The sequence below is a fragment of the Mizuhopecten yessoensis genome, unplaced genomic scaffold, assembly GCF_002113885.1.
Source record: "Mizuhopecten yessoensis strain PY_sf001 unplaced genomic scaffold, ASM211388v2 scaffold716275, whole genome shotgun sequence".
NCBI lineage: Eukaryota > Metazoa > Mollusca > Bivalvia > Pectinida > Pectinidae > Mizuhopecten > Mizuhopecten yessoensis.
Genome location: NW_018480035.1, coordinates 12,715 through 31,194, shown reverse-complemented (window position 1 = coordinate 31,194; position 18,480 = coordinate 12,715). Strand labels below are relative to the sequence as shown.

General features: G+C 36.3%; 1 protein-coding gene across 1 annotated transcript; it reads right to left on the bottom strand.

The window, feature by feature from the left end:
- Positions 1-457: 457 nt before the first annotated feature.
- LOC110442514 (alpha-L-fucosidase-like) lies at positions 458-17,194 on the bottom strand. Its single transcript, XM_021486161.1, has 8 exons — positions 16,799-17,194; positions 7,708-7,814; positions 6,705-6,835; positions 6,314-6,447; positions 4,043-4,140; positions 2,695-2,827; positions 1,737-1,907; positions 458-1,149 (listed from the first exon to the last, which is right to left on the bottom strand). Exons 1-8 carry the CDS (start codon positions 17,146-17,148, stop codon positions 819-821), a joined length of 1,455 nt encoding a protein of 484 aa, XP_021341836.1. The 5' UTR covers positions 17,149-17,194; the 3' UTR covers positions 458-818.
- Between the last annotated feature and the right edge of the window lie 1,286 nt (positions 17,195-18,480).

Sequence of the window (18,480 nt, the reverse complement as noted above, 5' to 3'; positions counted from 1 at the left end):
TATTTGCAAAAAATTGAGAGAAAAAAAAACAACAACACAAAAACAAAGATCTAAATAACTGTGTAAGCAACCACCATTAAGTGCAAATCACTTAAGGCAATGAAGCTTGCGTATTTAACCCTTTCACCCCTATGTAGCTTTAGTAGACTCTACCATGCATTGATTTGGACGAGTCCATTATGGTCTACAGTGTTGAAAGGGTTAACATTATAAAATTTGCAAAATTAACATTCACCTCTGGGATAGTGCATACTGGGAAACTTTTGTCCAGTAAAATATTTACCCTTACTGTATATCTCATAACAAAGACAAAAAGTACACTGTGGTGATGTTTTTTTCGGTGTACAGCCATGTTATTTCCTATAACATGGCTGTTTCTTTTCCTTTTTTCTACTTTTGCCAACATTTTTAACGTTTTCATCATTTGAACTTTTATATTATTTCATAGAAACACATGTTGTTTATAAAAACATTCTTTATCCGAAATCAATTTATCTTTCGTTTCCGTAACAACATACCAGATTTTTTGAAGTCTGTCTATGATGACACAATGTTTCATTAGTTTCATTGGGCATTCTTTAATATTGTTTGTTTGCAGTTTCTCTACTCATATGTTTATCAGTGGCCAGGTAGGAAGGGATTTGTTTTTCGTTTTAGAAATCTCATATTCTACATAAAAATCAGTGTCAGTGGTTTTTTTTCTTTCCCCTGTCTTAAAAAAAACTCATACCAAGAGTTCTAAAAACAAACTTGAGTAGGTGGGTCGGTTCGGAAACTGCAAACAAACAATTTTTTAAAAATGGTCTTGCTGAATTTGTCTATGGCTTTGGCCCAAGGTCAATGGGTACGATGTTGGCATTGTCCACGAAATCTGGCCGTTTATAAACATTCTGGTTCTTGAGGTTGGTCATTTTGAGGACCCAGGCCTCAGTCGAGGGGAGTTGGGTGGGCGAGAGGTTGGGGAAAGTGATGTCGATGGTGCCGTTGACTCCCTTGCTATATTTGAGCTCTTTGCCAGGAACTCCAAGCATCTCGATGACGGTGGTTGTCTGGGTGACCGGAGCCAACAGGCTAAGGACGCCTTTCTTCGGCCACGAGAGGACAATGGCATATACACCAGTAACGTTCACCGACTTCCTGGTGGTATACCTGAGGAATAAACAATCGATATATTCAATAAGTCCTACAGGCTCAGAGAAGAAATATTCAGAGAAGAATCATTAAACAATGGTTATGATGACTATAGATACATAAACAAAACTCATATCTTTGAATCCTTGCAGCTAATTGTTTTAGGGACTTTTTTTGAAGGAATTGGTGAAAGAAAGAAGGCGCTCTCGTATTTTTTCCCCGATAATTCACTTTGTGAACAGACCGTTTGCGTTATTTTTTCACTTGTTGTAACTATTTTGTTTTGTTTTTGTATATATAGAAAATATATGAAAAACAACCCCTACCTCATTCTTGCTTTGATGGAAATTTGGTCTAACCAAAGTCTGTGACACATAGAGTTAAGGTCACAGTGATTTACATTTGAGATATTGGTGTACAGTGCACATCAATATATATCCATACATGAAATTTGATGACGGTTGGACTTCTAGTATCAAAGTAAATGCAAAATAGACTCAAGATGTCTTTCAGACAGACTGAAAACAGGCAAACACTTAATGTCTTCTCAATTATGTCGCTGGGGTGTAAAAAATAGAATAAGATTGTGGTACTTAGGGACTCACCAGACACCCAGAGTGGCGTTATCCTGCTGTGTGTGCCAGGGTTTAGATTTGTAGATGGCCTCTCCATTGACCTTCATCCACGCTCCAAAACTCCTTAATCTCTCCTCAAATATAGGAATGATTCGGCCATCAGCGTCGGGACCAACGTTCATCAGAAGGTTTCCTCCGCAGCTAGACAATGTCGAAGATGACAGGTCAACAGAAAATTCAAAACATTTATACTTTCAAAGGTTACTAGTTTTTGTCACATGACGCTTGTTTCTTCTTCCCTGTAATTGGCTGAACTGCAAAACCACACACCTGTACTAGAGTTAACAACACAATCCCATAAAATTGACTTAAAATAGTGACAGGGGATTTCTGTGTTAAAAGATATTTTTATGATCAATCAGAAAGCAGAAATGTTGATCATTTGACAGTAAACTAAGGCAGGCAGCAAGAATCAAATTTCAACATTCAGTAGTATCGTGGATGATTGTTTCAAATATTTTTTTAATGTGAGATGCAGATGGAGAGATGACAGAACTAGTGCTTTGTTAAATACATCTTTGCTACATACAATGAGGTATAAGATATACAACTGATAACCGAAATCTTACTAAATAATAGCAAGAAATGGTAACATTGTGTTGTGCAGCCTTGTTGTCAAGCACGACATCATAAGGATAGGGTGCCAAGATAATATAATGGAACAAATTCCGGCACTTTTTCAATGCAGCAGCATTTTTTTATCATTGAAAGTACATGTGTACTCAAAAATGTAAAAAGAGAAAATTCATATTTTTTCTCTCTCAATGAATTCCATATATATTTCAATTGTATAGTTGAATAGTGTACAGCAATAGTTTCACTTGTGCTGATCACACACGTGAATACAATTGGTGTGCTGCCAGGCTTGTGAAATAGATATGGTATTGAACTAGAAACTTAAACAGAGATCTCCTCATTATATATTTACCTTACGGTCTGTGACAATGTAGTCAGGAGATCATGTACAGACAGGACATCTTGGTCGGTGATGTCTCGACGATGAGTCCATGCCTTGCTATCAACGGTCATCGCATTTTCCCACTTGTGAGGCAGAACCTTTCCTGTTGATTTGAAATAATTTAAACTTGAAACAGCTAGCCACTTGAAGTACTGGCTACCATAACGGTACTTGAGTCAAGTCAAGTTAATTTCTCACAAAATAACTGTATGTTACTCTGAGGCAAAATGATATTTGTAGTATCAAAACTAAATTCAACTATTCAATTGATTCATAGATAATAAATTCACCTGTTCATTTGATTCATATTAACTCCCTGATTGGACATGAAAAGATGTTGGGTCACCTGACCCTGTAGGGTTTTTCCAGGTACTCCAGTTTCCTCCACATTATGACCCCCTGCACGCTTCCATTCGGGCAAATAAGAGTGATTAACCCTTTCACCTCTATGTAACTTTAGTAGACTCTACCATGCATTGATATGGATGAGTCCATTAGGGTCTACAGTGGTGAAAGGGTTAATATAAACTGTAATAGCTTGTTTCATAATTGTCACAAAATAAATAAAGTTTACATCATTCAATCAATCCCAGAGCTGGAAAGTTGCAATCAACAGCTGAATATCCTATTTATAACATTGTCATTGGTTAATCTAAATAACCTTCACCCAATGAAACATGTACATAGAACTTGGATTCTGCCGTGTCTTTGCAGAAAGTCAGGTCAAGTGACCTTCTGAATATTTTTTCAATATCTATAAAAAATGTATGATATTAAAGTAGTTTTATAAACATACCAACATGATATATCCGTTTCAGAGTGTTTATTATTCAAATTAGGAGAAAAATACATTCAGATTTTTGTCACTGATGCCGAGATTATATTACCATGGTGACATTGTAATTTTATAGCATATGGGACCACAAGTAAATTTGCAGAGATCTCTTTTCTTTCCATTTTGACATTTATGTGATTCACCAACTTATTTTTAACACAGAAAAGAAAAGGTGAATTTTACCTTATTTGAGAATTTTAGTAAGAGATGGGATTACAGAATTATGTTGGATTAGACAGGATGTCGGAATACTCAGGTGTCAGATTTGACAATTAAGTTACAATTTACTTTCTTCTTTACCAACTTTTAACTTTATGGGATGTGTTGTGATGTGTTGGGGACGTGTTGTGATGTGATGGGGACGTGTTGTGATGTATTTGGGACGTGTTGGGATGTGTTGGGGACGTGTTGTGATGTATTGGGGACGTGTTGTGATGTGTTGGGGACGTGTTGGGATGTGTTGGGGACATGACAGATACTTACCAGGATTGTACTTGTCCTTGCAGTTCCAGAAGCCGCCGTGTTTACAGTAGAGTCCCGCTCCCCAGCGGTCATTGCTAACAATGACATCCTTCACAGGGCTACAGGACAAATTTCAAGCATTATCATTAAAAAAACATTTCGTAAAAGCAAAAAAACTTCTTTAGGTATATATTTATGAACATATTTGTTTGCAGCGCTGACACAAACTTTCAAGGGTGGTTGCCGATTGTTGTTAGGCTTGGCCTGGACAATTGCCAAGGAGCACAGAAACATGTTCGTGTGCAGCGCTGACACAAGCTTTCAAGTGTGGTTGCTGAGTGTTGTTAGGCTTGGCCTGGACAACTGCCAAGGAGCACAGAAACATGTTCGAGTGCAGCGCTGACACATACTTTCAAGGGTGGTTGCCGAGTGTTGCTAGGCTTGGCCTGGACATCTGCCAAGGAGCACAGATACATGTTCTGAGCAGTTAAGTGAAGAGAATTACAGGGACCACTGGTAGTTTTGTCTCCATGGCTCCCTGGATGCTATATTCTCTAAGTTGTCCTTCATTGATGTGCTACATTTTTGCTATTTGCAGTTAAGGAATGGGCCTTGCATTGGCAACAATAACAAAAATTCTACTCTAATATCTATCCATTTCAATATCTATGTTCAATTTGAAAATTCATAAATGTCATTTACCGAAATATAGTTTCTTCAACATTATTATTTTCATGATCTATAATTTCAGAACCAGAAGTGACTGGAAGTCTGGGAGAGGCTTCGGATGTCTACTGTTTAGCATGCATGCTGTTTTTATGACTGAAAATCAAGAGTAAAATTCAGGCAAATTTTATCAAAATTTCATGACAATTTAAGGCAGTACATTGGAAAGACAAAATAAAAGTTTTACCAGGCAAAGTTTCATACAAATGTCCTAAATATCTACTAGCTTTCTGTCTAGCTCTGATTGGATGTACAGCAGCCCTAGCGTAAGTTAAACCAGCCCCAGGCTATCTGACAAGCACTGGTGTCAAACCCTGATTTAACAAGAGGCCTAGAGGGCCTATAATCACTCACTTGCTATTTAAACAATCATGACAAAATATTGTCACATACATGGCTGATAACCTTAACCAAAAATGTTCATGAAATTCAGAACATGCAGACAGGGCCACTGGTTGATCAATTGAGTCGCTTATCCAGTCTAATTAAGACATGCAGCACTGTTTCGTCTTGATAACAACGAAAACAACTTGTTCAGATCAGTGGCTTTGTTCGACATATTTCAACTAGTGTGAAAACATAATGTAAGTAAAATGATGATTGATCTTAAAATTAAAAATTACAATAGATTTCCAACACAAACGACCCGACATCAACAAGATTTAACCTAATAAACACTGTTATTTTCTTCCAAAGTCCGATATATCTTTAATGCATCATTTAGATGTAAAACATGACCGAACAGGAGTTTCCAGAAGTTTATTTACGGTGTGTGTACCATTTTCAGTGAAAAGGTAGCATTATTTCGACTTGAATTTTTTTCTTTATATGACATTGATATGATGTAAACTATTCAAACTTTTGAGATAATCATTACCGTCACTACGACAAAGTGAACTTACATTATAAACATGGTGGCATGACTAAATCATGCATCACTACTTGATGCAATCTCACTTCGAAAAGTCGGTAATGAAAGGTGTATCAAGAGAGACACAGAAATAGAAAGTTATTGAAAAAGGGCAGAAAACATGTAAACTCTAGGACTGTAATTAATGAAACAGATCTAAGTCAGTTTCTTCAATGCTCCCTAAACAGAGTTTGTTTGTTTGTGTTTTACGTCCTATTACCAGCTATGGCTATTTAAGGACCTGCCAGGTTTTGGTGGTGGAGGAAAGCCAGAGTTCCCAGAGAAAACCCACCGACCTACGGCCAGTACCTGGCGACTGCCCCCGTAGGTCTCGAACCCGTGACCCAGTGGTTGAGGGCTAGTGGTAGCAGGATGTCAGACGCCTTAACCACTAGGCCACCGCAGCCTCCTCTGCTAAACACAGGATACTGAAGACAATCCTGATTCTGTAATGGCACTGACTTTGTATAATTTGGAATTATGCAAAGTAGATCATTTTTATTTCATGAAAACATTGAACCCATTGTGTTGAATAAACCATGAACCACACATAAGGTCAAAATGCAGTACATTGGTACAGTCTGAAAATGAATATAAAATTATTATGAATACATTAACTTTAATTTTTTTTTTCTTTTTTTTCCCAATATTCTTACCTTTCGTTGTACAGCCAGGCCAAGAAATTGGTGGAATTCCAGTATGTGTCTGGTGCTAACCAGTCTCCATCGGACCAGAGAATCTCTGGTTTGTACGTATTGATGAGTTCATACAGCTCGGGCATAGTTTTGGTCTACAAAATTTAAAATCAAATCAAGTTGTTTATACTCAGTGTTGAAAACAAGAGGCCAAACAGGCCTGTCTCTTTGATTGGTTTCTTTTGTTTTCTGAACCGGATACAATGTTGAAATGCATGCAATTCAAGCACACACAAGCAAAGAATTACAGTAACAACTTCAGGTAAGGGCAATGACATTTTTATGAAATTTGTATGAAATTTGGCTAAAATTAGGCGAAGAACATTTGTACAAAGTTGAAGTCTTGACCCACCCTGACAAAATCCTGAGTCGTGAAGAGATTAGCTTGATCCTGCAAAAAGAGTGGATTGTAGAACTCAAACAGGGAGTGGTAAACCCCAAAGTGGATGTCCTTCTTCTTCCTCACTGCCACAGCAAGCTCTCCTGTAGGTTTCAAAAAATACGTACATGGTATGAAATGTCATCTACATGTAACAGAGTACACAATTAATATAAGCACATTACATGACTGGGCAACAAAACATCGAGTCTCCCTGTCATTATCTCCCTCGTGCGACTCGGGTCTTCTTCACGCAATCTATTTTCTCATTTTCTCTATCAATTACTTCTTGATAATATCTAATGCCTGTCTTGATCGATGTGTTCCAACCAACAACAAAAATGCTGACCTGATACTCTTTTAATGTTAATTTTAATGTAGTAGGGAAATATGATTATTTGTTTCCCTACATTTAATGTTTAATGAGGTGAAGGGCAATACATGTATATTATCCTGTATCTGTGAATTCTGTTAACAGTCATGTCCCTAATTTCTCTTATTAGTGGACTGGTGGTACAGTAGATAGTGCACTCATATTTCATTAAGAAAGCTGGGGTTCAAATAAAGTAGTTAAATAAGAACTACTTTGGTCAAGTTATGAGGGGATCACCTCATAACCTGACCAAAATAGTTATTATTTAACTACTTTATTTCAATTATTACTTACAACAAGAAATGTTATACTTTTATACAATAAACTTTATGATCCCCTGTATATAGCTATATATAGTGACCCCAATAATTTTTAATGAATCAACTGCCTTTATAGTAATCCTGTGGTATTTTAATAATGTTGAAACACCGCTATCATATTTTAAAACAGTGAAACATTTGAATGTGTCTGCATCAACACCTTAAAAGTAATCAATTATTATAACGTGGATGGAATGCAAACAATTTATTAGCTGCACCCTAAAGCAAGTGTGTGAAAATAACAATACCACAAAAACTTGGTGGTACACAGTATATATCTTACCCAGTAAGTCTCTTTTAGGTCCAACATCACCAGCATTCCAGTTCCAGGAATGTTTGGAGGGCCACATTGTGAAGCCTTCATGGTGCTTGGTGACAAGAACAACATACCTGTCAAGTTAAACAGAACACTTCTTGTTTACAAACAAGCTTACATACAAATGTAGAACTGACTTATTTACTTGAGGCAAAGGGTCCCACTTTGAACCCGAGTTCTATTCAGGCATTTTTTTACTTGGGAGAAATTATCTCCCTAATATATACATAGAAGACATAGCATCAAAAACAACTTTTTTGCTGGCTTTGAGAAACTTTCTCTGTCAAATTATGCATCTTTTAACGTTTATTTTCTATTTTTAAAGACTTTGCAGCCAATACATTGGAATCTCATTTTGGTGCTGTTTATCTGTAACAGGGAAAGAAAAATGCACAGCCAGACCCAGGTTCGAACCCAGGATCTCTTAGACGGGACGCTCTACTAATTGAGCTACCTGGCCACTGGTAATCAACCCAGTCCAGTTCCCATACATTCCTCTCTCGTTTTTCTAAATCTTCACCCCTGAAATTAATGCTATTTACAACCGAGGTTTTGTAATAAAGTTTCACCCATATGCATTTCAGTAAAATACTTTTAATATTTTCTAACTAACCTAGTATTACTTAGCTTTGCACTCGTGCATGAAACAATGCAATACAGACTACTGGCCTCATGTATTTAAGCATTGAATGTTTTGCCAAATGTTGTCATGGTCCTATAACACACATTGCCATTGATGACACATCCTTAGAAACTATAGTCGGAAGAGACTGCAGGGAAGATCTCAAAACCAGAAAACAAATATTTTGATTTTTTTTTTTTAATCTCAATTGAAAGCTTTTTTACTTGCACTGTCAGCTTTAAAATTATTGGTAAATAAATTAAGAAGCTTAATAAAGCCTGTTAGGGAAAGATGTGTAATAGGACAATAACGATATTTACTGAAATATTCATTATTTATTTTTACATTTTGATCGAGTAGGTACGCTTTATTTAGTTATTTCGAACAGTTCTTTGAACAGCAAATTAAGTTTTAACAACAATGAAACTGATGACGTCACAATAGAGATTGTTGATTTTACAATAGCAAATATGTTATAGTCTAATACCAACATTTGCCTTCTCCATGCATTGTAATGGAAGGATGCAGAGCAAATGTAAATATATTACTATGCAATACAGACAACTTGCCTAAAGTAATTTAATACTGGATCAGGTTTCATGTATAGCAGTATAACACAATGTAATAGATTGATCCTTGATTCTGCCCTCATGTATATGTATTGTACAATATAATGCGGACAGCTGCGCATGCCTACCTGTATAATGCTGTATATGGATGCCAGCGGCCGGCCTCAGTAGTAAAAGTTTATTATTTATTTACATGCCAGTAAAATTGACTTTGGCTAAATCAATAAATCCAATTGCCTGCTGATTTGAATACTTAAACCAGCTGGTTTGTAGTTACGCTACAATTTATTGTAAGTTAGGATAAATTTGAGTAGGTTTTGGCTACCAGACGGACAGCTGAAGGGATTTGCTTTAATATTAGCATATTAATTAAGTAATTACTTATTTCATGTTATTTTGGGATAAAGAATTGTTTCATGATAACTGTTTTTCTCTGTGTTATATGTTGTGATACTTATTTCTTTGGTGCTGTCATTTTTGACGATTATACAAAAGTGTTGTTGGGAGGTGGATTGCATATATTAGCCCAATAGATATTTCCAGTCATATTTTTGTTTGTTAACTCATTCACCCCTGAAATTTCATAATGAACTATTCAGTGGCGAATCCAGTTTTTTTTTTGGGGCTTCAGGAAACACCCCCAGACTTAAAAAATCATGTATTTTTACCATTTTCCTCAATATTGGAAACCCCCCTGGAAATTTGGAAACCCCCCAAGATAGGTATCTGAATCCGCCACTGCTATTCTAACCTTTGAAATGGAAGAGTTAAAATGTGTCTTCAGGGGTGAATGAGTTAAGATAAAGGAGGGTAAAAATGTCATTTAGAATATGGATATGATAAGTTTAAGGGCTGTGTAAGGGATATGGGCTTTGAAGTCCTCCAGTGTTGTGCTCTGTAAACTGCGGCTGGTTTAGTCTGGCCTAGCATACATTTCTAAAATATCTAAAATAATGTCCTTGCCTGCATGCACGGTCCCTATTACTTCTATACTAATACCAGTGATTTTTCAACCTAAATTTCACACGAGCCTGTTCCTAGCTACATGTATGCCGTCTTTGCGTATTGCAGAGTTATCTTCTCTTGAGAGCAGGTATTGATTGTTACGTCATTTGTTTGTGAGAGTAACGTCATCAATTTTTGAGAAAACGACGTAATTTTCTCACACGAACCAATGATGTAACAATCAATACCTGCTCTCAAGAGAAGATAACTCTGCAATACGCAAAGACGGAATATGAATTGGGAAAATATGGTTATATATTTATTGAAATTGGGAAGATAATCCTGATTTTTTTCTCTCTTCATTTTTGGGAAAATAAAGCCCTTTTTAGCCAAGGGAACCAGTCTGAACTCGGCTGTAAAACTAGGCAAAAAAAATAACTGGATACACATCGGTATAAATATGATAATACAATATACGAAAACAATTTGCACTTTCGGACATCTATAAATATATATATATACAGATATTACTTTGTTGTAGTAGACTAGTCCTAATGGGTTTATCTGAATGCGTTTTACTTTGTACGCTTTTAACCTACCAGCTTTTAACAGGACGTGTCTTACCGGGACGACAAAAGAGATGTATTATGAGTTGGGCGTGGACCTTCAGTTGAAATACGATCATACAGCTTCACATCACACTATTTCACTATGACGTGGATATAGGAATACCAATGGCTGTGTCTAGCCGTCCACAAATATCCTATTGAATTCTATTAAATTACCATACTGTACCACAAAGAGAATGTACCTACACATCTGTGTATGAATGAAGTCATGCATGAATACAAAATCAGTAATGAGAGAGATAGCTGGTTATAAACCTATGTTCACCGACACGACATTTTTATATAAACCTACACACCACTCGACAACATCAATTGAGGCTACACTTGTGCATGAGCTATTTTGAATTTGCTATGCTCATACAAAATATATATCAAAAGGCCTAACGGTCTAGATCACTCACCTGTTACAAATGGTGCTAGCAAAACATAGTATTTATAAATATATTCTTTTAAGTACTGAAAAGAGGTTATCCGAAGATTTAAACATATTTGACAACTGTGACCTTGAAAGTTGGCTAAGGTTATTAATTTGAACAGAGTTGGAAGCATTTCCTACCCAGCATGCTTTTAGCCAAATATCATCACCTTAAGACTTTTTGGTTATTCAGAAGAGGTTGTATGAAAATGTAAACACATTTGACCCTTGTGACCTTGAAAGCTGCTCATAAATAATTTATAACTTCACCCCAGGCTTTTCGGTTTTTCAAAATGAGTTTTTTGAAGATTCATCAAACACTAAGCACCAGTAACCTTGAAAATTAGTCAATTCAATCATTTGAACAAAATGTGTAGCCCTTCATCCCAGCATGCAACGTTAACTGGCTAAATATAATCACCCTAGGCATTCTGGTTATTCAGAAGTTGTTTGGAGATTTAAAAAAAAAAATCAACCCAGGCTGTGACCTTGAATGGGGGTCAATGTCATTCGTTTCGACAACCTTTGTAGCCCCTCATCCCAGTATTCAACTGGGCCTATATTCACAGAGGCCTTTTGATAGTTTTGATAATTTAGAAGTTTAAATATTTTAGCACAATTGGCCCGACTAACCTTGAAAGTGGGTTTAGGTCAACCGTTTGAACAAACTTTGTTGCCCTTCATACCAGCATTCTACTTGCCTAATATCATCACCCTGGGTATTTTTGTAATTCAGGAGAAGTTGTTTGAAGATATATAACATATTTGATCCCAGTGACCTTGAAAGCGGGTCAAGGTCAATCATTTGGACAAACTTTGTAGCCCTTCATTGCAGCATGCTACTGACCATATATCATCAATCTGGGCTTTTTGCTTATTCAGGAGAAGTTGAATGAATATTTTAACATATTTGAACCCAGTGACCTTGAAATAAGGTCAAGGTCATTAATTAGAACAAACTTTGTAGTCTTCATCCCAGCTTGCTATTGGTCAAATACCATCACCCTGGGCTTTTTAGTTAATAGTAAGAAGAAGTTGTTTTAAGAAAACAGTTAACGCCGCGCCAGGTGAGCTGAAGACCTGTTAAAGCACTTGGGTGTGACAGATTATTTTCTTGATACGGTAGGTCTCATGATTCAAATCTGATCAAATCTTATAACTATGGTAGCAGCAGGCCAAATATCATGACCCTGTATATTGTGGCTCTTGTAAAGCTGTCCGTTAAAGCTTTTAACACATTTGTCATGAAAAGGAGAATTAATTTTGGTGATTTTCAATCTAATTAAAATCATATCTTCACATCGCTCCCGTTTACTGATATGTCGCGTTGAAGATCTAACAACATCCCGTAGAGTGTCATGTTCAGGCGACCTTTGCATTAACCAATCAGATGAGAGCTTACGCATTTCTGTAAGTGATGATGTAATGATTTCGGAACACACTTGCTATGATAAAAGACCGAGAGGTGTCAAATGAGCATCGAAAATGGCGGCGCCCATGACACCACACTGTGTCTATCTTCAAGACAACGTTTGTACAATTTGTGGATTTTGCTTTGAAATAAGAGAGACTTCCTCTTCTGGTGATGTTGTCGTTAAAAAGTTTAACAACCTGAAACTAAAATTAACCAATGACAGGCTTCGCAATATTCAAACTATCACTGGACCAGACGAAAAAGTGGATTTTGGGCTACGAGGTGTCTGCATTAAATGCTACAGGTCCTGCTTTCTGATTGGTTGAATGAAAGAGTTATATCGCGTTTTGATTGGCTTGTTATGAACGCGATAATGCATTCATGTTGACCTCTGACGTGACCCTCTATGGGATGTTGTTAGATCTTCAACGCGACATATCAGTAAACGGGAGCGATGTGAAGATATAATTTTAATTAGATTGGGTGATTTTGGATGCCTGCAGTTTTGTACTGGTAGACACTCCACCATCCCATTAGTCACAGTAGGTTACAGAATACAGATATATTTAAGAATATTTAAATAGACTCGGAAGCAATAATATACATCTACACATTGGCAGGGCCAGAGTTGTGATCAGGTGAATTAAGCCCTGTTAACCCAGGTATTTTCCTTGAAACATGTATTAGTATGTTAAATAATGTAGGAGTTGCTTGCAGATTCCATTGAATTTCGTCTCACCTTGCTACACAGGTGCAAATATATAACATTTACTAACCTGTGTGTTATTGATTGATGGCAGTGTCAGTGACTGACTCAGCTGTATAAGGCCAAATACAAAAAAGTTGTTTGTTTCTGATTTCCCTATCAACCCTTATTTGTTGTGCCTACCCAAACCCTTTTTTGGCAATTTTCAAGGAAGCACTGTCAAAATCGAAATTGTTCGCCTATAAACCTTATAAAACTTTAAAAAAAAAAAAAAAAAAGACTATAAAAAATAACAATTATTACCTACCCTGATATTTTCAGACATGCAACTGGAAACAACCTAATTTTTGGTTTGGCCTGATTCAACAAAGGATATGAAAATAGTGAAATAAGATCCGCAACGCCACATTCAGATGAAAACATACCTGTATTGATGTTTTATGCATCAAGTGTATTCATTCTGCTCAAAATATTGATTTCATTTTTCGCATACCAGTAGGTGTTGACAAAAGGTGGAAATTGCAGTGACATACACGAGTATAAAGACAGTCGATTGAAATTCAGATATTGCGACAACATAATACATGTATAGTCATTTTGAAGGACTATGTATGGTTTGGGCCTGTTTCAAAACCTTTAAATGAACTTTGAAATGACTGTTTCTTTAATTTTGAATACTTCCCAAATACTATTATAAAACTATTTATTTATATTTCTAATTATTGTTGCCATGGTTACAAATTCAAATTTGCATAAATTAGAAAATTTGAATATTCAGTGAATATTGTGATATTTTGCATAGTTTTTCTCCTAGAAACTATAGAGCGCATGTTTGAACAAACTTAATATCAAAGGATAATGTGTAGGTACCTGTAATACATCTTGAGGAGAAATATAAAGTTTGTTCAAGAGTGCGCTCTATGGTAGCTAAGAGAAAAACTAGGTGAAAACCTGTCAAAATTGACTGAATAATCAAATTTTAATAATTTATGCAAATAGGGCATGGTAACCATGGCAGCCAAAATTGAAAACACAAACAAAGTTAACATAATAGTACTAGGGAAGTATTCAAAATTAAAGAAACATTCGTTTGAAAGTTCTACTTCAGATTTTTAATTTTGATGGATTTGGGGGCCAAAAAAGGCCCAAACCATACATAGTCCTTTGGGTGTGTTTTATTTTGGGTCATTCACTACAAGCTTGAAATAAACCAGGTCATAACCACATCAAAGTTGATCACGTGTGAAAAGATTGTCGGTGTCTACAGCATTCTTTTCTATGGTGATTTCATTACTAGCCTTGCACTTATAAATTTTATGGACTTTATTCAAATCTATCTGATGCTCTTCAGTGTCCTATCTCTAAAATTATGTTTCTAGTTGAAGATAGCAATAACATAATATTTCAAAAATTTAAGGATGGGGAGTGCATTTCATAATAGAACAAGTATATAGATCCAAATTTCAGAATATTTCCATATCCTAAAATCACCCATTCTCCTATTAATGCTTAAAGGAAATAGGAAGTAAATCCCTAGTTGAAAATCCAATGTAGGGAGACAGTATCACATTTTCAGCATATTCTAATGTTTAATATTAATATTGTATTTTTATTACTGACAGAACAGTGCGTTCTTTCAATATTAAAGTATTTCAAAGCAATCCAGGCATTAATTCAGGTTTTTTTTTTATCAATGAGTCACATGTGGCCATTTTTCTGTACTTCAGGAAACCGGCTACCTATTTCACAACTGTGAAGTTTTTCAAGAACGATAACTCTTAAGGTGGCTCCACACATCGTCATCAGCGTCCATTTTCGTGACGTACTTCTGGAAAAAGTACAGCTTGGACTCAATTATCTATTTGTAGGGTTAATAAGAAATGCTTCTTTTCATTTTATTATTGTTGTTGTTGTTCCGAACAATGTCACACACCAAAAAAAACGGAAAATATTAAAATTGACGAAAATTCAATTTTTTGGTATTTTTTCCAAAAAAGTCCCCAAACTATCGGAGTGTTTAGATTTTCATAAAATCAACTCTACATAGTTGCATAACCATTATATGAAAGTTTCAACGAATTTTGCTGGTTAATTGCGAAAGTGTGGAGCCACCTTAAATGCAATTACCATGTGTATATGGTTTAATTATAAAAAAAAAAATCGTTAATAAATAATTTATTTTACACAGGTTCAGCATTTATGAAATTGATTTATATTAATGCAATACTTATCTATGTCAGTATCATTTTTATTGACTTTATTTTGCAAAAAATTATGTTTCATGTTTTGTTTCAAAATTCACTCCTTTTTTACATAAAATTCCATTTAAAATCCTTAAAATTCTGACAACCTATATTTTTTTGTGGCAGAACATTTTCTTTACTTCAATATAACTACAAAATTTGAAGAAAATCTACTGAGAAATGGCGACACAATCCTATTACCTTAATGATAATCAGCTTCTATCAGAATACTGTACAAAAGTTTAAAAAAAATGTATTAAGGGTTCCCGTGCCACTGTCAAACAAAGAGATTATGCATTAATTTATTTTTCAGGCATAACTATACCTGAATAAATCATTTTTGTAAAGAAAAGTACACCATGTGTGACTTTTGTAGTGAAGATAAAATAAACAAAATATAATCAAAAAATGTGTTCGGAGCATCAAATTTCTGCCCGGGATTCAAACCCTGGACTTCAGCAGATTGTAAACCATTGCTGTAACTGATTGAGCTACCTGGACAATAGAAGTGTACGAGCCCAAATGTGCTACAGTCATATCCAAACGTTAGTTAAGGGGAGGTAACTGTACATAGGAAATACGGCAGTGCAGTGGGACAGGGATCCTTAAGTTTACATGTAAACAAATGTACTTGTTTCACCTCAGAGCTATGCACAGTGTACACCTGGTAAATTAGTCAATATTCTTTAAGTAGTTTCTCGTTGACAAAAGTTCACTATCATTCCCTATTGGGGATGCTAGTCTTGTACAGGTTCTATCATACAAAGCAACTACAAACTGGAAACTGAGGATATTAAAATAATTAAAAAGTGAATTATTGAACATATTCTTTTCTGCAAAAATAGTTCTATCAACCATCACAAGCCATTTGGATTGATATGTCTTGCTTGTGCCCCGCTTTGACCATCTAAACACAAAAACTTCATGTTGATGGAGATGCTGACAAAGTCAATGGACCATGAAAGGTAGGCCGCATCCAGCATTTGATGCATGGGCTGAGATTTACTACGCAAGATGCATTTATGGTCCAAGTTTCGTTGGTCTAGCACTTTCAGAGAAACTAACTTAATCGCAAAAAAATAATGTTGACGTCGTCGACGGAAAAGCAACACCTTAGTCACGCTTCCGCTACTTCATCACAGTGAAACAAATACAATGATTTTTTCAGTTGAATAATACACTCTTAATTACACTCTGCAACACCACTAGCGAAATAAACTTTATTCCTACTGTCAACAGTTTAAGCGTTTCAGGACTTTCAGTACTTTGATTTATTTAATTACAGGTGAAGTGCAATCAACCAATGTATACAAAGGAATTTCGCAAATGTCAATCATGAAGCTCTCAACCTGGAGAAACGGACGGACGCTGCGCTATCGCAAATGCTCACTGGCACTTGATTCAAACATATTTTATTGATACTGGCACTTCGTCCTAGACGAGTTAAATTAAATAAAAAAGATAAACTGTTTTCGGTAACGTCAAAATAAACAAAAAATTCAAAACATATATTACTTTGCACCAGCATCTTCAAATATGTCAGCCCAATAATCGGGGTCGTACAAGGAGGCGTGGAATTTCGGAGCAAAGTCTCCGTAAGTGAAGGACGGCGGATAGTTGTCTTCCATGAATTTCACATAGGAGGCTTCCTTGTTGTGCAAATAGTACCAGAACCACGCAGACTTGAATGCAGGAACAGAGAATACACCCCAGTGCAGAAATATCCCGACTTTCGCTTCGTCGTACCACGGCGGGAGCGGTCTGGAATCCAGGGACGCCCAGTTCGGTTCATACTTCACCGAAACAGTTGCTGTCACTGCAATAATTACACAAAACAAACGGAGACTGACTGCAGTAGCCTCCATATTGTTGTTGTCACGAGACGTAGATGCGCGATCAGCTGTACATCAATGTCTCACCTGTGTTTGTTTGGCATGTAAGCGTGTTTAGACAGCGATTTAGTTGTTTAAAATTTTTATAAAAAAAAATCGGAGATAGTACTCTTCATACACGATTAAAGAAAGCCTAGAGGAGTCCATTTTTGAAGAAAATAATTTCCATTTTAATTCGTGAAATATTTATAACTGGTTTATTCATCAACAGACCATGAAGAATATCCTTCTATATTCCACAGGGACATGATCAGCATTTAATTTGTTAACAGCTAACATTTGGACGTAACTTAGATGTTCAGTGTAATTTTTAACTGTTACACGTTTTAAGAGTTGAGAACAACTTTCTGCAAAAATGTCACCCCCAATGATGATCTATACACGCACGACTATATAACATGTCATTATTGGCGGTGGCGTGTAAAATTACTCTGAACACCTTAATTTATGTCCAAATAGAACTCTGACAATTCTTAGGTCCCTGCATGTGCTCTATCCCTCAAACGTTGTTTTCAAGCTAAAAAGGTCATTTAAAAATTCATATACTGCAAAAGAAGGGATAAATTCTTTTTTAAAGTTCAAACTTATATCGTGACCGCGTATTTCGTGACGTTTGGAGGGAGAACAAAGACTTATCTCATCCTAAATTTCGAACTTTGGATTTGCAAGTATGATCTTTTTCAGTTCGCCCATTATGATTTATATTCAGGGGAAGTTATAACGCTTCAACGTTAATCCCAATCGGGCACAAGTCGTTTATGGAAAGTACCGCAGGTTCTCGGGTTTCGATTTTCTATCTTTATGCATATATAACACGTACAATGCAGGGGCGGATCCAGGATTTCCTAAAAGGGGGGCCGAGAATTTTTTCTCAATAGTCCACGGTGTGTTGCGAAAGGCAGCAGCCCGAGCGCGTAGCGCGAGGAGGGGGAGGGTACAGACCCCCCTCCCCGTAAGGGGGGTTTGGGGGGTCTCCCCCCCCCCCCCCAAAAAAAAATGTGTTTTCTAGAACGTCTCAGAAGCGATTTCCCGTGTTCTGAGGATTGTTTTTATGTTCAATTAACAAGAAGAAAAAAAGCATATTTTAAGTATGGCCCAAAGACTTTTTTTTATGTACTGGAAAGAAAATTAAAGTTTCGGTTCAAATTCTCTATCAACAGCGTGTTTTAGAAGTCAGATGGTATTATTATAGGGGCAACCTGGTGATGACAAATGTATGAATCCACAGGGGGCTTGTTCATTATTACCTAATTTGGCGTCCCGCCCGCAAGGGGGATACGAGAGGTCCACCGTCAAAATATAAAT